We start from the raw sequence: 22,992 nt of genomic DNA, 5'->3' as shown, positions 1-22,992 counted from the left end.
GGATTTTTCTTTTAGTTGAATTTTCTTGCAGGACCTTTAGTGTAGAAGCTTAATACATTGAACATGAACAAATATTGATCAGAAAATGACAATGATCTTATAAATCTGAATATGTATTTATTATCTGATGTTGTTTTACATGTATGATAAATGTGTAACTGTCTTTTAGATTATATCTGTTTCTATTTTTACAACTGTTGTTGTTTATTTGTGATCTGTGATAGAAATAAAATACATTATTCCCAAGTCAACAAAACATAGAGGAAGAACAATTATACTGTAAAGATAGAAATTTAGTTAAATGTGAGGCGTGTGCTATCAACATTATTAGAGGTGCAGAAAAATACCTGTATACCATTATTATACACAGTACATGTATATAAATCACAGAATTTTATAATTTGTAACATATTTAAAAGCTTCATATCTACATGTACATGTATCTCAGATCATAGTCATATTATTGCTTTTCATAATTTCATTCACAAAGTTTATATTAGCTTATCTTATATGTAAGTATAATTGAAGGGTGTATTGTGCTCTGCCTTTTGAAATGTGGGCGTATAAAAAGTTAATAGTCCAATTGACTAAGATGAAGAAACCTATTGATTTTCAACGATTTCTGATAATTACTGCCAGAGTTATGGCCCTTGATCACTTTGAAAAATCTTGTGGATGCTCTAGAGGCTAAAGTTAATGTCCGATTGACTATAAATTTATCCACAGTGTTTAAGGTCATCAGGTCATGATTTTATATTTATACACCGTGTTTACGCCTACATGTATATATAATCGTTTTGATTGACTTATTGATACACAGAGTTTAAGCTCTTGAGACGAACAAGTATATTGATTTTCAATGATTTTTGATAATTTGAACAGCTAAATCCATGATATAAAATGTTTTGTACACTAAATGTTAGCATGGGCCAAACAAATCCCATTTCATTTCATTTAATCAGATGAAATATAAATGTTTCATTACCGACAACAGTAAAATATGCAACAACTCTTGTTGACTGCCCATACGATTTAGCTGCTGTAGGTGTATGTTTCGTTGCCTGGCAACCTATAATCATGTAGTTATTATAGTTTATTTTTCTACATGTACTAAGTTACTAAATGGCACTTAAAGAATATAATAGACAATCAGTTTGATTGCTTGATACTTTTCAAAAAGATACATGTGCAATTAATTAATATCATTTATTTATTTTGGGATTGCGGTGGGCGACATCAGTCTGACTGTTGGCTTGTTAGGAAACATACAGTACTGATAGTCATTTCTTTTACTCGTGGTCTAGTAAATATTATCCCTGGACATTCTCAGATCGGAATACCATGGTAATATAACGGTACCTTTCCAAGCTTACAGTTACAGTATACGTAACTACAGTCACTGCAAGTACTCATAGTTATTGGTGTAAAATGCTTCATAGTAGTAACAGTACACAAAGGCAGTTTTTTCCTGATAATGATAAAACCTAGTAGTGTTACAAAGAAAAACAATTTGAGTTTAAGTCATTGTGATACAATGGTCAAGCAAGAATGGTGTTTTAACATATTAACTCTTTTGTTAACAGAAATTGTTGTATGTTCGTAAAAAAAATCTACAAAAGATTTGGTTTACAAGGCATATGTGTAGTGTTGGTGATTGACATAAACAGGTGAAGAATAGTGTACTGAGACCAGCTTTATACAAGACTATTTTTGTGTTGTAGAGAGACTTATTAAATGGGTCTTAGAAGTTACATTACAAACATGGACCATTAAATGGTAGCTTAGTTGTGTCCAATCTAACTGTATATTGACTGCTACCTTGTGATCAATATCCATTCCGAACTATTGATTTTATTTATTACATGAATCTATTATTTGATGTGGTAGACCAGGCAGAAATTGAACGAATAATGTATTCAGGAAACGAGCAATGTTGGTAACTTGCATTGTCTTAACTGTCTTTTGACATTTTGGCAGTGCATAGAATACATGTATCAGTGAATATCACTCTTTGCGCAACACGACTAAATTACTATAACATCTGGAGATCTGTGGCTACACCATGGCTTTCATTTCAGTCATTAGAAATTGGTTGGCTGGATAAATTACATATTGCATGCTTACCTGTCAGTCAATTTAGAATTTCAAAGACTTTTCTAACACAAATACAATTGGAAATCTGTAAAATGGGGGGAAGGGAGGGGGGCGCGGGGGTATCTGTTCCACCCCCTTTGTATACTTTTCACAATAAATACAGTTAACACATTGAATGCTGATACCAAATTTCTGGACCATGTAATTTGACTATGTGTATGTATAGTATTTGGGCACTGCATAAGCAGTATAATATTATACCGAGGCTCATTCTTTATATCTGGAGGTAACAAACAAACCCTAGATAGAACAGGTCATATTGATTTTCCAAGTCATAGTTCAGCACTGGGGAAAGATATATCAAGAATTGACCTTCACCAGTTGGCAAAATTTTAAAGTGAAAGCCATGGTCTATACAAATGTACATTATACATATACGTTTACTGCACTCATCAAACCAGACCTAAATTGTATGATGTCAGACAAAATTATGTCATTGTTGATGCTGTTGAACTATGTTGAATCGAGTACATCTTATGTTTTAATGATGTATGTTCTATTGATCATAGATGCCAAGATGGTCAAATTTATGGAACTGCATTCATATCTTGTAGGATGATAGTTATTAGTGGGTTTATCATTTCAAGATCTATAGGGTGGGTGATGTACATGTAAGGTAGAAACTACTAACGAGGCTAATTGATCTAGAAAGACTAGTTAATTTATGTTTATCATGTAAATATGATGGTCAGGTCTGTAACCATATATTAGCTTTACACAGGGTCATTGTTCTCTTGCAGACTTGCTTTTTTTTTTCTTTTTTTTTTTTTTGCAGTCAATATGATGTCACAAAATATGATACATCTACACATTTGATCAATATTGTTCACGAGTATGTATTTGTGGGCGATACACATGTATTTCAGTTTTTGATACCTTGCTTGCCACAAGCAAATAAATTTGATCAAATGTGTAAAGTTTGTGAGATTAGTTATCATCAATTGGATTTTGTCCACTCGAATGATGTATTTTGGGTCATTGATAATCTTGGTAAGGGGGTACATAGAATTTTATAAAAAACCTAGAACTTAAACTTAGAAGAATATCGCAAAAAAAAAATGCTCCAAATTTTCAAGACAACTAAACAGTTTGTACTGCATTTCTTTTTGGAATGCTAACGTCCCCTCCAGTTTCCCAGTAATATAAAAATCATTAGCAAATCTGAGTTCTTGTGGTTAATAGTTAATATCTTTATGCATGTAGTTCACATTCCTCACATGGATTACATGTACATCTAAAATGTTTTTGTTTGTAATTATCTCTTAAAGAGGTATACTGGTTTGTTTAATATTGATTTGTTTGATTTCAGTACTTGCATGTATGTACAATACATGTATTTAGGTTTCAAGTTTTGTTTGATTTCAGTACTTACTGTACATGTATGTACACTATTTAGGTTTCAAGCTTTATTAAGATGAGAAATTATTTGTAAATGTTTTTATTGCAGATTAATATCAAGAATGTTGATTAGAGAGCCATCAAAGAGAGCTAATCTAGGTGAAATATTAAATAATCCATGGTTAGCGTATGGTTTAGAATATGGCGTGGATTACATGCCGTCAAATGTACCTCTAATATCTAGAGAACATATCTCGGACGAAGATCATGATTATGTCATACAAAAAATGGTGGAAGGAAAAATAGGATCTAAAGATGAAATTCTAGAGTATGTATTATTTTAATATTTTTATTATAGAATCATGTTACCACATCATTTTGTCATTATCATCATTTTTTCTATCATCAAATGGCTAATGAGACGAAGAAGACATTCCCATAATTAATTAGTTTCTTATAGACACTGGCTAATTTTACCGTCAAAGACATAATGTTTTATTCTGAAGTGTCAGTCATGACTAGTGATAATACTGATCAGTGATATAGCAGCCCTCAAAATTAGGATTTTTCAGAGAAGTCAGAAAATGACATAGACACAAATTTTTGTTTTTCTCTCTCACCTAATTCACAAATGTTTGTTCATTCGCACATTTAGATGATACATCTGTCATCTACTATATCTTATGGATAAAAACAAAAGATGTTGCAGTTCAACTTTCACAACGGTTTGACAATTTTTTGGGGTGTGCAACATGCAGCAATTTGTGAACTTTTCAAACTTAATTTGGGCTCAAAAAAGTTAAAGTAGAATTTGGTTAAACTGATGCAAATCAGTTTTAAATTTGATTTGCAATTCAGAGTGTTTGAGTCATGAATTGCTATGTGAAATTACACAGTTAAATTTTTACCTGGTTGTGTTGTCTGGCAACTTATGTTTCTTTATTCTATCAGCAGACATGGTTATAAATTGTATTTGAAATCTGTATGTGATGTGTAACTGTGTAGGAAGGTTGTTATTGTCAGTGAAAATCATTTCTCTAGACATGTAATTACCTGCACCTGGAGGCGATATGTCTACATAATCTCAGTGTAAAGACCATGCTTGTAATTGTGTGGAAAAATGAACCATTCCAAGCTACAGTGATAAATGAAAGCATCACTTAAAGAATAAAAACTTTGAATTCTGCAATACATTTCTTCACATAAGATCATTTGAGTAATTTTGGGTCCTGCAAGTTGATAACAGAATAGATAAATTAAAGTCATTAGTCTTCTCTTAATGCTTTACATTCATAGATTTTTCTACTGTCAAACACATATTAAGAAGCTGCATGATCTTATAAGTATTTTAATATTAACTACACAATATCCCAAGCTTTAAATTTGTAGCTTTCACGTACATGTATCAAGAAAATGACACATGAGGAATAAAACAGTTTAGGAGAATATTTCGGCCTCTGTAGATATAATTTTATTATTTATAAATCACTGATAGAGTAATTACAATCATGGGATGTTTACATGAGTTGCCTTATATCCAAATAGTCTATCAGATTGAGTCGGAAATTCAGATGATGCTATCACAACTTGTTGATTTAAACACCACATATTTATGCAAACAATCACAGATTGTCATTAAAAGATACATTCCATAAAAGTATTTAGAGGGTAGTTATTTCCAATAAATGTATGACATATTTGGATGGGAAGTACAGACACTAAAATTTACTAGAAAAATACTGGATTCCCTGAAAAACATCCATAGGGTGCCCACAGGACAAAAATGTAAGGTTGTCCTTTACTGGCAGTCTGTCTCCTAGAGTGGAAGTGTTTTTATACGGCCACATTGAAATTTGGTCGTATATTGTCGTCGCCCCCGTCCGGCGGTCCAGCCTCCACAATTGCTTGTGGACGCTCTAGCGGTCAAAGTTAATATCCGATTGACTTTAAATTTATACACAGTGTTTAAGGTCATGAGACAAAGAAGCCTATTGATTTTCAGCGATTTCCGATAATTACTGCCAGAGTTATGGCCCTTGATTGCTTCAAAAAATCTTGTGGACGCTCTAGAGGTCAAAGTTAATATCCGATTGACTTTAAATTTATACACAGTTATACACAGTGTTTAAGGTCATGAGACGAAGAATCCTATTGATTTTCAGCGATTTCCAATAATTACTTCCAGAGTTATTGCCCTTGATCACTTCAAACAATCTTGTGGACGCTCTAGCGGTCAAAGTTAATATCCGATTGACTTTAAATTTATACACAGTGTTTAACGTCATGAGACGAAGAAGTCTATTGATTTTCAGTGATTTCCGATAATTACTGCCAGAGTTATAGCCCTCGATCACTTTGAAAAATCTTGTGGACGCTCTAGAGGCTAAAGTTAATACCCGATTGAGTTTAAATTTATACACAGTGTTTAAGGTCATGAGACGAAGAAGTTTATTCATTTTCAGCGATTTTCGATAATTACTGCCAGAGTTATGGGCCTTGATCACTTAAAAAAATCTTGTAAATGCTCTAGAGGCTTAAGTTAATATCCGATTGACTTTAAAGTGGTACAGAGTGTTTAAGGTCATGAGACGAAGAATCATGTTCATTTTCAACTGCCAAAGTTATGGCCCTTGATCACTTTGAAAAATCTTGTGACCCCCTAGAAGCTAAAGTTATCATCCGATTGACTTCAGATTCATACACAGAGTTTAAGGTCTTGAGATGAACAAGTATATTGATTTTTCAATAAATTTTTATGACTTGAACAGCTAAATCCATGATGTTAAAAGTTTCCTATACTAAACGTTAGTATGGGGCAAAACTTTATAAAAACCAAACAAATTCTAATGGTTTTCTGATAATTACTTAATGAGTTGTTACTCTTAATTAGATTTTAATGTATTATAAATGTTTCATTACCAAAAAAAGTAAAAATATGTGACAACTCTTGTTGACTGCCCGGACGATTTAGCTGCTGTGGGCGTATGTTTCGTTGTCTGGCAACCTATCTTTTATGTGTTGATTTAAATGTAATTGTTGTGAGAATTGAGAGATTTCAATATCCAGTAGACTCTGAGATTAAATGGTGGAAAAAGAAGTTAGCAGAGGATTCATTTACTTCCAGGCTTCAATATTTGTGGTAAATGAACAGCAACTACTGACAAATAAAAGTTGAAATGGATCCTCATCCCCAATCAAGTCATGTGACAAACAATTCTTCTTAAAATAAATTCTTGCTGCATGGGATAGTTTGTTGGGATTAATTGTTTTGAGAGGGATTTGAAGCAACCATTTGATAGATAGATTAGTTTGAATTTGTTTTTAGTCCAAATATATCATCAAATCACAAAGTTTTTCCATGGGAAGGCATCTTCAATATGTACATGTAGGCATTAGACTGAATAAAACAGATTGTAGCTAGTTAGAAAGAATTAAGCTCCTAGGTATAGGGCACTGTAGACGTGTTAATTAGATTTTCTTTTGTTACATGTATCTCCTACTATTGCTGCATCAGAATTACATGTTTTTCAAATTAATTTTTAAAAGATAAAATTCCTTTATTTGATTCCTGGTATGATAATAAAATACATGTGAAATAGATTTGATAGATTTGTTATTCGAGTGGTTGGTAATTTATCTATAGATATTAGACAGTATTAGCATATGTTATAGGGGTAGATAACTTTATTTATCTTGGCATACACTACTATCACTTACTACTTTCTACATACATTTTAAACATTCACAACTTTTATATATAGTTTAACCGACATTTTTAATTTGAAGCAATGATAGAAAATGAATATTACCAGTATTGGTAGTATGCCAAGGATAAATGTTTAAAATGCTGAGCCTGAGCATAGATGGATAGATTAGGAAAATTAATTTCAATCTTTTCAATTTACCACTCTTTAATATGTTGTTTAATGATTTCTGAATCACTAATAAAATGATCATCATTTAAACATGCATTATGCAAGAGCAAACTCTGCTTACAAGTCTTTCTTTAGGCCAGAAATGTTATCTAAATTATCAATTAGACATTAATTAACTTATCCAGACCATAATAAACTCTCGATGTCAAGGCTAGCCTTCGATGTTGGCTGGATTACACTACAGTGGGGTGTTTCGCGGTTTGTTATTCAAACCGGCCTGTACATTATACATGTACACGTTTCCCGGGAGCCTTAATTTATTATAGACAATATTAGTTCGACCCTAGCTTAAGGTAAGCTCGCGAATTCCTTGTCGGAAGCACGGCAAAACACGATGTATTCTTATCGAAACACGGTGAATTCCTAGAGAAACACGGTGAATTCCTAGAGAATCTTAGAGAAAAATCGCTGCGGAATCAAGCGAAATTTCACTGTGAAATCTAAGAGAATTCCGAGAGTTTTTTTTCACCGCGCCGTGGCGATTTCGGTCCAAAAAATTTGGGAGGAACTGTAGATTCCTATATGCCGCTTAACGGCCATTGATAATTAAATCAAAACAGTGGATAATCGAGACTATGCTGTTTATAGCCTATTAATGATTTTAGTAAAATGGATCAATTTGACTGAAATTTTCAGCATATTACCATTACACTATCTAGTTTTTAACTATTATAGCGAGAACTGCCATCTCTTTATCTTATCTCCCATAATGTATCTGTAATGGTAGTTGATCTTTTCTCCAGTTATCAATCGTCATCTGTATGAGTTTATGTCGCTTAAAATTACCACTCAGTTTTATTCCTATTTCCATAATTCTTCTGAAATGATAATTTCTATAAATGTAATGCAAATATTATGAACATTGGTACACATGCATTACCAACTTTAAAGAGAATGTTCAAAGGATTTAATATGCAATTGCAAGAATTATTATAACTGTTTGATTGAAATAAAAGGGACAGAAATATTTTGTTTAGATAATATATGTGTGTAAGAAAATACAGGAGTTAGCACTGACATTAACAGTGTAATAAAAGTATATTGCATTGTATCATATTGTATGTTTATAGTTTGTGTACCTAGTACCCATATAAATTGTTGTACATAATAATGTTGTACTGTGTGTATTGATCCAAGTCCAAAAATAGAATACATACACAATACTGTGTATGGGTCTAAGGCTACATGTATATTAATTACTAGACTGTATTCTAGCAATTCCCCTAAAAATCAATGTTATTTGATGTAGTAAATAGTGAATTTCCCTAAAATGGGAAGTGTCATTTGATGTTCTAGAAAGTGTAAGCTTAAGCATTCCCTGCAGTTTAAGTACCGGTAAATTAGATAATGAGACTGTGTAACTTGATAAAGAGAATATAGTGTAATTTGTCTACTTTGTTACATTACTTGGGAGTCAAAAATTGAAGACATACATGTACGAGACCAGACTGATCTAACAATTATGCATGGCACATAATATTCCATCCAAATCTTAAAGAATCACTCCCAAACACAATGATTAATTATTCATGAAGTAAGCTTAATGTAGAAAAAATGTATTTTTTAGTGTAGATAAAATAAAACTGAAATGTACTCACTGTACTTAGTGTATAGAGTTAAAAGAACATTTGCCAAATTTGGTAACCTTTAGATATTTTGCTATTGAGTTGTGGCTGAAAATAACAGAATAAAAAGTTTTAAAGTCTTATATCATTCAAAAGTTATACACCAAAGATTCAATTATTGATGCTTATTATATAATGCTGTTAGCATTTGAAAATAATCAGGTAAACTGGATAATCAAATCAGGGCTAAATTTATAAGCATCAAATACATGTAGTTAGTACCTTGTTTAAAGGGACAATAACACTCTTGCTGGCTTGACAGCTCCAGAAAATAAAAAATAGCCTTATTCTAAGTACTAGATGTGTTAGTGTCCTACCTGTTGTGTAAATTATCCATTAAATCCTATTTTACTTGTCCAGAGGATTCAAAAATATTTTTAAATCCAAGTCACATTTGAAAAGCTTTACGTCAGGCTTTTCAAATTATTAGTTGAATTTTTCCAATTTTTTAAATTAGGTGTGTTAAGATAGAATTTGTATCATCAATTAATTGGAATATTGTAAAATAGTACAATTTGTTGACCAGAATAAAGATTGGGACATATTATTCAGTTACAACAAGAGTTGTATTGAGCCTTTAAACATACATTAAACAAGAGCTAAATCTGCCTATCACAGGTCTTTCTTTAGGCCTGAAATGTTATATAAACTATTAATTAGACATTTATTAACAAAGCAAGACCATAATCAACTCTCGATGGCATCGGATACTCAAGATTTTAACTAGATTAAAACAGTTCACCATTTAAATCTTTAATTTAAAAATGGGAAAGCGAGGCTAAGTCTCGAATATGCACACATCTTGTCAAAACTACAAACAGTGATAACTTGGGTCAGAAGAAAGTAATTAAAATGACATTTTCAATATTTTCATTTTGCATTATCTATTTTTGAACTATGATAGTAAGAATGGTCAGCTCTTTATCTAAATCTTAACTAAGGTATCTTTAACTACCTATATGCATATTTGACAAATCGCTCTTCTTTAATGGACTAAGTGCTAAGAAATGGGCATTGACAGAGCTACATGTACCAGTGTCAGCTTTTTAAAATAGTGTCTGTGGAAAATTGAATCATTAAAGACATCTGTCAATAGCTTTTTAATAAGCTTTGAACCGTAGAATGGAAAAGAATAAGCTTATACATGTAATGGTGAATATTCCCAGGATAAAACTATCTTTAGACTAGAGCTGCTGTGTGATCAAGTAATGTAAGAATCTCTTCACCAGACTTGATTAACATCGTTACTGCAGTTACATATATTGTCTTCCGCCTCTCAAGGAAAGAAAGATAGCAGTGTACAATTAAAATGGTGTCATTTGTCCGTCTGTTAGGCTAAGCAGAGATATTTATAAGCAATTTTATTGGTCAAAACTTCGGAACACAATAACTCTGCTTTAAATTGAGCTAAAATGATCAATCTTAGTGCAGATGTTTATTATGGTAGGTGAATGTCTTGACTGAGTTTGATTATGAGCATTTTCTGCTTAGGCTTATCATCTGTCTGTCTGTCTTTCACACATTTTAGAACACAATAACTTTAAGGTAGAATGTTTAACTTGGTGTAGTCGTTTGTTATGTGTGAATATCTAGACTGAGAACAATAAGCATTTCCTGTTTAGGCTAAGCAGCTGTCCCCCCTTGCTTTCTAATAATTGCAGTAGAATGTTCAGACTTGGTTTAGAATTAGATATTCGTTAGATGATTGTCGTCACTGTGTTTGATGATGAGCGTTTTCTGCCTGGCCTAAACAGATAAGCAATTTGATTGCCTTAACTAAGTCTGGTAATGAGTATTTTCTACATAGGTTATGCAGTGATAAAAAAAGTTTGATCGCGAGATGTTTTGTAAAGAGATAAATATTCAAGTAATTAATAAGTGTCATCTATCCATATTTATTTTGAATTTGAGGCAGCGGACACCAGCCTCACTGTCACGTTAGCTTGTTTATCAATTTCAATTCAAATTTTGTTGCTACCTGCTGTGTAGATCTACTATGGCCTGCTCAAAAGCTTGATGTTTGGCCCACTGGAGAAGTTCATTGATGATTGTTAAACTGTTGTAAAAATTAGAATAAAATTTCTTTGCCAACTTAACCTTTTGACCAATAGGGCCTACATATTTCAGTACTCACTGAATTGGTATCTTGTTTTGACATATATCATATTTATTTCAGATCATTAGAAAAGGATGGCTACGATCATATAGCAGCTACTTACTATCTTCTAGTTGAACGACGTCTTAAAAAACATGAACAAGTACAGAATCAACATGCTGCGGCCATGACACATCTACGTAAAAAATCTGATGCAGGACATCATGGCAAGCCTCATCTTGAACCTTTATCTTTATCACCACGGTACGTATGGGATGTTAGACAATATATGTTTAATATATGGATTGTCTATATGAAAACTATACAAGTTGCTATTTGTACAGGATTAGTGGGTTACACGTTAACGGGGCTTCAGAGGGACACTCTTCTGAAGGCAGACTACACAAATCATCAAAAATCTGGATGATATAACTACTTTAGATACAGTTATGACTAGTTTAAATCCAACAATATTGTAAAATATTTTGTGGATGACCACAAATAAATCATTTGATAGTTTTGTTATAAAACGTTTGGAAATTTTTTATTTTTTGGGGGGTGGGGTACCTACATGTATTATGGCTCATTGCAATCTTTGGGACAGGAGAACTGATCAAAACAGAAGGAAAGCAAAGAAATAGGGATCATCCATCAGCTTTAGGGGGGGAACCCAGCATGTTATATAGTCAAAAAGCACACAGACTGCAGAAAATGATCACCATGCATCACATATATATGTATGTACATGCACATTTTGCTGTGCTTGAAGAATTACATTTATAAAATTACCAGTGGATGTCATTTCACTTCCTGTAAGTTTATAATTAAAATTAAGGTAAACAGAATGGTAGTTGTTCTCATTTTTCAAAGTTCACCATAAAAATGATGAGATTTTTACCAGATGTATCATTAAAACTACAAGTATTCAAAAGCTCATTGATAAAATCATATAGGGAGAAAAAGAAGTGCAAACAAGTGGTTTTGAGGTACATATAATAATGGTAGTTCCTGTGTAATATTGGTAGTGCATGTAAAGGATCCCTAGACCATTGTAATTTGGGGGTTTAAAGTCCTACCTTTCTGCACCAACCAGTTTCCACCTGCTTTTCATTGAATTGCAAATGGCAAGGGTTCTTCTATGTGCACACACAGGAGTACACAGTTAACCTAGGTTTTTGTTCCATCCAAAAAACTAGAAGCCTTTCCTTCCAGTCTTTTGGTCCTGCACCTCTGATAAAGAAGGAATTTATTTTTCTGTCAGTACTGGGATTGGACCGGGACCTCTTGGTTAGCCAGCTACATGTATTGCCATTCACACTGAACAACCTTAACCTTAGCTTACAGAATTTGAAGACCAAATCCTACTCCTCTACTTTCAATAAAAGAAAATTATTGTGTAAAATATCAACATGACTGATTGAAACATATATATAAACCAATGATTTTCTGAATTATGGATATTAGGGAAAGCTGTATCTAATTAGATTTTGATGTTTATTTACATTTTAAAAAAATACCAACAGAAAACTAAAAACAGTTTCAAGACTACATAATGAATACATTTATTTTTAACAAAAATACCTCAAGGAAGTTACAACATAATTCTCATTCTTCATTTATTCATTGTTTAGTTTACTGCATGCTTTCAGCTTATCAAATTGCTCAAATACATTATTTCTGTTGAGGTGATTATCTATTGAAACATATATTTATCATTATACATGTATATAACTTTTAAGCTTACTCGACTCTATATTTTCATATTTTCTCTATTGCTATAATTTGCATTATTTATTAATTATGTGGTAAATAAAAATTATATAGCAATGATAGCAAAACTAAATATAACATACCGTGTTCGTTTCCTTCAGAATGGATCGAACGACTGATGAGAAATTTGTATAAGTAAAATAGGTAAACTATCTATAAATGTAGTTAGCCCTGTCTGGTAGGGTAACGTAAATGTTTTATTTTTAAAAGGGCTGTGTTATGATATTATTTAGCTATTTGTCATATAGGTGTGGGCCTGTTGAAGAATTTGCCTTTGGCGAAAAGTTTACTACTATTACTAGGTAAATTTTGCCTGTACAGAGCTAAGCTTGAAACATGTTTATTCACAAAAAACACTGCAGATGGCTTCTGCAACCTTATTTCTATTAAAACAAAAATATCTTGGCTGATATGCTATTTCATTGTTGACTCTCAGAATTATAGCAAATGTGATATTATCATAACAAACTAAAATAAAATTATTCAAACATTGTTAACTATGGTACATATGATATTTAAATACATTATGGAAAGCATTAATAGTACTTAGTACAAGAAAAATAAATGTAATTATATTTAACACTAGATTCACTTGATTATTGAAAACCAGGAAGTTACCTACCTAAAACAATACCCATCTCCTGGAAAATAAACATCACTGTATATGACACACAATGAATCTTAAAACATCTGTATATCAGCAATGGATTGTTACATCTTTTCCAAATTTTAGATATAATCTGTACCAGCAACTCAAAAAATTATTTATTTATGTGCCGTTCAACAGAGATGTTCAAAATGCTATTGCCTCTTTACACTAGTTGACTAGGACTCATTCTTTCAGAATTTAAGTGCATATGTCAACAATGTTCTTTCGTTTCCATTAAGAAAACAGTGGTAGTTGGATAACCTTAGAACATACTTGCCTTGACTAGGCTAATGATTCTGATTGTCAACATTAATTAATTATATAATAATACTATATTAATACACAACTATAACTGTTGGGAATGAATTAGGTTTTGACATGGGTAATGTTCAGGTTAAAGGGTGACACGCCTCTAGCAGTTCAAAGCAATACAATTTATTAGAAAACTATTTTTTATATCATATTACATGTACATTACATAGATATTTACTGAAATATAAATTTTTTTGAAAAATTAAAATCAAAAGTACATGTACATGATGTGTATAGTTATTTAATGTAAAACACAGCTTCCCTGGCAAGATTGTCCTTTTAGCAATTATAGGCAGAAGTTAGTTCGACCATGCAAGCTTGTCACCCTTTAATTAAATTCAATGACAGAAATTTGTAAAATCAAAATTTTTAGAAACAAAGCAAATGATGCATTGAGGATTGCTTTGTCAATGGTATTATGAGATTGATGACTTGTTATTGCTCATTTGGTACTTACAAAGTTATCTCCCCTTTTTAGTTTTGTTCTGCATGGCTAATGTATACACACATGTTTTATTCTAACGTTATTCCCAATTATGGGGACATTTTTAGTTTTTAGAAACACTCCACTTATTTAATAAGTTCTGTATTGAAGCTCCTGGACTTTAAAGGAATAGTTGAATTCAGGATATGACACTTTGCTGCACAGTCTGTCTGCTGCAGGGTCTATTATGGACTCAAGTACTGTTACCATCTAATCCTCAACCAATTGTTCTGTTTTGATTTTATTTTTGCTCATTTAAATCGTCTTGTCATTCATCCATATTTCCATCTGTTCTCTGTAAAACCTACCATTAATTTGTCTGTTTCTATTTTGATTTTGTAGCAAACAGAAAGAGCTAAAGAAGACTAAAACAGCACCCATAGGATTTCATACTCAACAGCAAAGTCCCCATGATATTGTTTTTAGTTCCCCAGTGGGGCTGACCAGTCCCGAGTTGAAACCTTCCTTTGTTAAATGCATCACTGACTCAATGACCCTTGATCGGAAAAACAGTCAGAATAAAAAGAAAGGAATGATATCTGGATCTGTCAGTCCCCAAGTTGATATTAAACCATTATCAGTGTCTGAAGAACCTATGGTACCTGTCAAAAAACTTGAGGCAAAATCACCCAAGAAACCCCATAAATCTTTCTCTAAAATTGCAATCCTCAGCTCATTCTTTGAACGGAAAGCTGTGGCTTCTGCTTCTGGTAACACCCCAGCTGCTGAAAGAAAAGCTGGGTTTTTCGTCAAACATGGAAATCGCAAAAAATCAGAGAAGTAATTGTATTCGAGTGAATCATATTGGTGTTTGCCATTTCAATCTCTAGACTAGTTTGTGTGGATGCATTTAAAGTGACCTCCCTTACTTTCATCCTTGCATTGCTTTCTATTTCTGACATTTTCATTTTTTAGTCATCATTTCATAAACATCACTTCTTTTATGAATTTCTGATTATATATAAAATTATCCAATTAGGTTTAGGTGAGTAATAACTTCACCATTCTTTTTGTTAGATACATTGAGCGCTTTCCGACAGCTCTTCGGGAAATTTCTTAAGGCTTCAATTTTATTGATTGTAAGCATTTTAAAACGATCGAGGTATATGTTTTGAGGGTGGACCTTCGTATTTGATTTTACAATAGTCATTCTTGTTTCGAACTTTAAACTTTAGAAATGAATGACAAATACAGGCTATGGTTATAGAACAAGATAATATTGTCTTTGAAAATTATTTAGTAAGAGAAGTGATGTTTATAAAGCATGTGATATGCCTACTGATATTGCTGTCAGGCTTTTATTTTACAGGATGTACGGTTGTAATGTTGTTTTTGCAGATGTTTCATTTTTGTTTATGTTTCATTATTTTCACAGGAATGGTGTGTGATTTCATAATAAATTACTAGTTACTTATCCTTTAATTTTTTGCTTGACATTGCTTCATAAAAAATAATAACTAAATTTATGAATAATATTCTAAAAAAAATTGAGTAGGTTTAATGTTAATCATGAGTTGATTTAATGACATACAAGTATATTAATGTGGTCCAATGCTTTGGTATATTTAGGTTCATCCCACCCTGTCATTCATAATATTACAATTTTCATTTTTCTCTATAGACAATAATATAATAATCAGTTTATCAAAAGCTTATACATATGTGTATGTATTGCATGAAGAAATAAAATGTATATTCTGGAATACATCTTTTTAAAGACAATTGAGTAATTTTTAACGTTGAATAGACAAGGCAACAGAAAACATCTTAGAACAAGTCATTGTCAAATTTTATCTGAAAATATTAACATAGCTATTGATGGAAATTACCAAATTTACTTAAATCCAAAACAGTATAAAGCACAGTTAAAATCCTAAACGTTGAGGATAGGATAGATTCAAAATCAAAGCTGTATTGCAAAAAAATTTAGTGTTATTTGTTGTAGGGAGATTTATTATGTATAGTATTGCATATATATAGATGTTTTGTCTTTTCTTTTATGATTAGAGTGAAGCTGAGGGTGATATCATCAAAGATTGTCACACCTAACTCTCCTGGTATGGAGGGAATAGAGACTCGTTTCCAGGGGTAACAGAACTATTCCTTCCTGCTTCTTAATTACATTTATTAACAAATGGAATAAGATTTATTTCTTGTTTTATTGATTGATAAATATATTAATTTGACTGTTTTATTGCAGCAATATTTTGGTGTGTGTTCCATGCAAGCAACGCTTTCCATTTTGTTTTATTTCAACTTTTTTTCCTCCAATTTTGAGTTCCAGACTTTTCACCTTTGCTTACATAGCAGAACAATTTGTGGGCCAAATTAGTATTAATCTTCACTAGCTTTTAAAGGCACTGCAAACATTTTGTAACCTAATATATGCTTCAAATGCAATTCTGCTTTGAATAGGGAATCTGCAAAATAAAGAGTTATACCCCCTCTGTTTAATATATAATTTTGTCGTCAAGCTCTTAGCGTTTTACATACATATATCTATATATTACATATGTTAATGATGGTAACTCTTTATTGCGGTAGTACACTATTCAGGCAATAATATTTACACCTTTTGGGTTTAGATTACTTTGGTATATAATTTACCTTACCTTAATTATATGATTGTTGTTGCATGTAATATGTGTGTGTGTTACTGTTAGATTTATGTAAACCATGGGATGTGTGTATCCATATCGAATGCTTTGTATTGAAGTGAAATAAACCTCATCCATTAAAAAATAGTTGCTCTCTCCATTTTTGTAAACCCCTTGCATGAAAAATAAAGATACTATTCATTTATATTACATTTAAAAATGCTTTATAATAAAATATTGTCAAGAGAGACTTGCTTAATTTGTTTAACTTAATTTGTATTATTCTCTTATATTTGGATAAGTGATCATGTTTTAAGTGACTAAACTTTCCTGAATTTCATATCTCATATCTTTGTATCACTTTTTACAAACTTTTTAATTAGTTAAAAAAAGGTTTTTATAAGATGTGACCATAATTTGGTTTCAGATGTCTAATATTGTTTATTGTGTTTTTCAGGGTTATGACACATAGTCACAAGGAACAGAAAGACATTGGGTACGTACAATCTCTGGTATCACCACCTGGAACACATCCTACCTCCTCCACTTCACCGTCTGCTAATAGACATCCAAACACACCTGAGAAAAAACTGAGATTTCGCAAATGTAGCTTGATAAAAGAAGAATCAGTAGAACATGTATCATCATCGTCGTCGTCTCGGAACTACATGGAAGTAGATGTTGAGCCCAGACCTGTTAAATCTATGGAGAATCTACTGGATATTGGAGAAGAAGAAAAACATGCCATGTCACTTCTTAAAGTAACGTCACCAAATCATGATCAGCACAAACGCTCCCTCAAGTCTGTCTGTAGTTCTCCGCAATTACTTAATCAGATTTTTGAGGAGAACGAATCAGACGATGAAGATGATCTTGTTCCTTCTAAGTTTCAATCCAATGCAATGTTTGTCAAGCATAGTGGAGTCGCATCGCCAGAAATCTTACGCAAGTATGAACAGCGAACCAAACGACGTGGAACGGGTCAACGAGGTACAAGCTGTAGCAGCTCCGACGCAAGTGATACTGATGAGACGGAGGGTAGATCACGTAAAGATAAACTCAAACATAAATTCGCTCACAGGCGGGATAGCAGTGATCATTCTAGTGATACCGATGGACCGAGTGGACATGGAGGTAATTTTGGAAGTGGTGCTCAGTTTAATGGCGGAAGTAGTAGTGGTGGCAGTGGCGGGTCAGGACCCTCAAACTCTCAGGATAAGAACAGTAAAGATTACGGTGGCAAAGACAATAGTGGCAGTAAGAATTCAAAAGGACATAGACAGAATCATATAGGTAACAGTCTAGATAGAAATATGAAAGTGCTTACAAATCGTCTAAGTCAGTTAAGTGCCAACTCATTCTCTAGTAGTGACAGCTATAATTGTAGTCCGCAGAATAATATAGTCAACCAGCGTTCTTTCAGCTCCTTGTCAGCTCAATATATAGGTCACACTGACACCGATTCATTGATGGAAATTCAGGAAAGAGAATTTAGTGAGATTGGTCAAGAATATGAAGTAGCAGAGAAGCGAGCTAGGGCATCTTTATGTTCAGATGATTGTATTCTCATGCAACAAAATGGCCAGAAGTCAAATTGTAAAATTACGACAGATATTAATAGTAATGGTGTTCCACCAAGTTTCTGTAAACCAGATATATCTCATTGTTTAGTTGTACCTAATGTAGAATCTAAATGTTGCTCGGTCGTATGATTTCAATAAGTGTATTAATACATAATATCATAATACTAAAGCTCAACCCTTTATATCATAATTAAGATATTTCTATATTAGTCAATTAATATAACTTGCAACTTATTTTAACCTATAAAATACTGATATATGATATTCATACCCAAATTTATTTTTTTTTGTTATACCAAAAATAATTATGTCAATTATTTGGACACAATGATAAAGAGATTCTTTGTGAATCTTAAACATGCTCATACATGTATCATAAATTATACCTTTCTGAATTTTTGATTTCACCTTCATCTTTCGTAAAAATGCCATTTACACAATTTTAATGTTTTATCAAATCACAAGTTTTTATCCTCTTATCACACATTCACCAATCTTTGACTAAATATATTATTATGAGTTAACAGTACTGTTAATATCTTTTAAAATGTATAATCACAATAAAGAGTTGTCAGGCATTATTTCTATAGTTACCTTGTTATTGTGCTATATCAATTCAATTTTTTTTTTTTTTTTTTTTTTTTTAAATTCACAATATCACTGGATTATTTATACGTATGTTTTAAGTGTAGGTAGAAAAATATTCTAAAAGTAGTTGATTCATTTTAGTCATTTTGAGTAAAAAGGGTATTTGTCGTATGTACATGTACTGCACTCAGAATAGCAAGTTCTAAATTTGGATGATGAATTCTATTGGTCTTGACCTTAATGCTTTATAGACGGAAACTCACACACCGCTATATTCTTTTTTTACTTATTTATAATAAAGTCAATCTTCATTTTCTTCATCCCTGTATTAAAAAGCTTTATTTTTAAGTGTATCATTGTTAATCTATTCAGACTGGGTTTAAGATAGGAGAGTCATGTTTTCAAACAATTTTATTAAAGAAAATGTTGATATTTTCAGCATTTGTGCATATGACATATCTTAAAATATGTAGCATGGGAATATAAACAAGCTTGTCTGTTGATTTTAGATATACATGTATACCGGTAGTTGAATTTATTATAGATTATTTTAATACCAAATACATTTTATTTTCTAATACATACTGCTGCCGTTATTATTAATCTTATTTGGATTCTGATTCAGTTTTCAATTGATATTATTAAAAGTACAAGATTGGGATAAACAATGCAATTATTAGTGTTTCCATAAGGTTTCGAGCGCCGATTGTTAGATATTCTTAAATGTATACTAATATTACTAAGGACATAATTTTGAATGATGGTTTAATTTATTTGTACAGATTAATTAAATAATTAGTTTAATCGCTGATACATATGAATCTGTTCATTCTATATGTGTATGATACATAGAATTGTAATTGTTAATGTCCATTTTGTTATTATTGTTATGAAATATGATCATCATATTTGTTATTGTAAAGATCGATTTGTTATTAGTAAGTGCCTGAGAATTGTTATATCTAGAATACAGTACATTAAGTTTAGGGCATTACGCTTAAGTTCAAAGCACCAAACCATCAAGCAATATTTCAATATTTTAATTTGGCTATAAATTTATAATACTTAATAACTTGTGATTGATATGGATCGCTATTTTATCTGAATTTGGTTTGAAATTTTCTGAACTTGATATTTACTGTTCAACTATTTCGTCTTCAAATGCCCTTATATAGCTTCAAATCCAGTATGGACTTTTCCTGTGTTTTAAGTTATAGTAATAAGTCGTTATATTTTGGAAGTTAAATCCTGTGCTGGCATAGGTTTATGTATATACAGGAGATATACTGCATACATTATACATATAATTACATCTAGTTGATTTACTGTATATTTTGTATATTTAATCTGTGTTGTGAGTCATGTCATGTATAATATATTTAATTTATGTGATTGAGACAAATCTCAAGATAGGCTATGTATGTATGTATGCATTTGTTCGTATTTCTCAAGTTATTTTCAAACGCTTTCTTTTTCTTTTAAATTGGAAGTTTATTGTGACTTTGTGAACATCAAAGAAGTGTAATTTATGACGTCTACCAACTCTGATATCCTAAATCTACAACTATTTTAAAATTAGCTTTAGCTTCTCGGTATGAATTAATTTGTCAACGACTATTTAGCTTACTTTATTTTTGTGCAATTCAGTATAGAATTGTGCAAACTATTAATAGATTCAAAGAGCTCATTTCTGAAATGTCATAGATGCCAGCCATTCCAAATATTTGATGAATTGAGCATGGCATTCCAAGATGTCTGATGTCAAAGAAGTGGCCCCCAACAAGAAAAAAACTAGCAACTTTCATTGAAAATAGCAAAGGAAATATGTCCCAGAATTACTTGAGTGAATCAATTGGGTTTAATCTGTGTGGGTGACCCATAGAAACCTTTACCCTAGTCATGTAAAACTGTTTAAAGTTCTGTTGTATTTTTCTCTGAAATACACACCTTTGGCTTCCATGTGGTTAGTGATAAATTCAACCCTTTCCCTAAGTGCCTGAATAGCCATGTCTACATATTTGTCCAAGGTACAGTTGTAAGTGATCATCAAGATCATCAAGCTACTCATAACAATGGAATTCCTCTCTGTTAAGTAAATCTAGCTTTGAACTGAAATTTTCAAACAGGCTGTTTGGGTTATTTCTTTACATTTTGACTTTTAATTTGCATACTTTTAATCAATGGGTGTCCTGTGAACTCTGTGGCTGCTCCTTTAAAGAATATACATGTACATGTATTATATTTGAGCTTTTTCAAATAGGTGCGTGTAAGGAAGATAAAATTCAAATTTGTTTGGCTTGGATGGCATTGATGTTATTTTATTTAAATAAATTATGTCTTTGATAAAAATTGTAACTAAGCAAACATTCTATTATAAAGTTAATACAACCTATATCTATAAATTATATATTAATAATTTAACTGGGTACTAATCAGTATGTTAAATATCAGAATCTGTTGAGGGAATTTGAACTTTTTCTGAAAACAGTACTACTGTTCAGTATTATATTTGGTTGAAGAAAAATGTTTAATAATAGAATTTGATACAAATATAATAAAGCTTCTATTGTTATTCTTCATGCTTTCAAACTTTCCATTCATATTTCATTTCATTCATGTATATTATAACATTGAATTTAAATTTTTAACAAAAATACTGATTAATGGGGATTATTCATATACATTACACTAGTCATCACACATATTTTAAATTGTATTCAAAATGACTTATTAACATTAATCATCATCTGTATTTCTAACATAATGTTGTACAAAATAATCAAGAATTTGCAAGATGTGTTAGTAAATGAAATTATGTATACATGTATGTTTCTATTATTCTTGTTCTGTCTTCCTTTTATTCCTCTAATTCATTTATTCTTTCTTTCTTCCCTTTTATCTGCATGTTGATACTATGTTCTGCCTATTACTATTGTAAAGTCTATTTTGAATATGTGTTAGTGGTATTTTTTTTATGTTCTACTGTACAGTTCCTCATGGCACCCTATCCATTGGTTGGATTCAAATTCACAATAACCAATAATAATTTGTCCCGTAGTCATTAAATTTTCACTTGAAATAAGGTTTTTAATTAGTTTTTAATTGTCAGCCTGTGTTAATAGGATTTTATAATTGATAAAAATAAGGTACCATATTCTTTTAATTCACAAATTTTCTTTACTTCCTTCATCTTGATTTGTATAAACAAAAGCCATCATCCTTTGTGATTTCATTTTTGTACACACAGCACTGACACAGATAAAGGAGATCTTGGACATGATTTTTGGCGGGGTTTCAAATCTGGTGCCTTTTATTTTTTAATTTCAAAAATGATTTTAGTGTTGATTGTATTTTAGTTTAAACTTGTTCTAAATTCAGATTTTAAGTATGTTTTAATTGGCTTTAATTGACTTCTATGCAGTCCTCATTTTGTGTTTTATTTAACCTGTGTTATAGAGAGTCAAATTATATGTAAACACTAGTAGAATATCACTGTATATAATAATAATAATGTGTTTTAGTTTATACAGCTCCCAACCAATGTATAGCTGTAGTTTAACCCTCCCTCAATAATGTAATAAAACTGTGTATAAAAATCTTTATCTTTTTTATTTATATTTACATTGTTGAATGAAGTGGGTCATTTCATCAGACAAACCCCTTCAGTCAGGGTAGATTAACTTGAGGTTGACCATGTACCGGATTAGGCGGTCCCATTGACTGTCCTGTTTTTAATCAGGTGTTTTTCATTTGAAAATAATAACACAAAACTCATGATCTTTTGATGATCATACTAAGAAGTCCCGGTTTCTTCTATGAAGGGGGGTTGGGTGGCCGAATGGTTAACGCATGTACGTTGTAT

General features: G+C 31.6%; 1 protein-coding gene and 1 long non-coding RNA gene across 9 annotated transcripts in view; one reads left to right on the top strand and one right to left on the bottom strand.

The window, feature by feature from the left end:
• Positions 1 to 22,728, top strand: part of LOC126816546 (SNF-related serine/threonine-protein kinase-like) — a 36,621-nt gene extending 13,893 nt beyond the window's left edge. Inside the window, exons 3-8 of one of the 8 annotated variants that reach the window (XM_050543197.2) lie at positions 3,602 to 3,820; positions 11,229 to 11,411; positions 13,166 to 13,219; positions 14,705 to 15,142; positions 16,370 to 16,450; positions 17,417 to 22,728. In XM_050543197.2, coding sequence (XP_050399154.2) covers positions 3,602 to 3,820; positions 11,229 to 11,411; positions 13,166 to 13,219; positions 14,705 to 15,142; positions 16,370 to 16,450; positions 17,417 to 18,671 — 2,230 coding nt within the window. In that variant the 3' untranslated portion in view covers positions 18,672 to 22,728. The other 7 variants (XR_008787510.1, XM_056099498.1, XM_056099499.1 and 4 more) reach the window with 7 other exon arrangements.
• LOC126816601 (uncharacterized) lies at positions 8,048 to 19,011 on the bottom strand. Its single transcript, XR_007678453.2, has 3 exons — positions 18,929 to 19,011; positions 9,026 to 9,100; positions 8,048 to 8,245 (listed from the first exon to the last, which is right to left on the bottom strand). It is a non-coding gene; the product is annotated as an uncharacterized LOC126816601 (long non-coding RNA).
• Positions 22,729 to 22,992: the final 264 nt, after the last annotated feature.

The sequence above is a fragment of the Patella vulgata genome, chromosome 3 (assembly GCF_932274485.2).
Source record: "Patella vulgata chromosome 3, xgPatVulg1.2, whole genome shotgun sequence".
Classification (NCBI taxonomy): domain Eukaryota; kingdom Metazoa; phylum Mollusca; class Gastropoda; family Patellidae; genus Patella; species Patella vulgata.
This window is presented reverse-complemented; position numbering and strand designations above follow the sequence as displayed.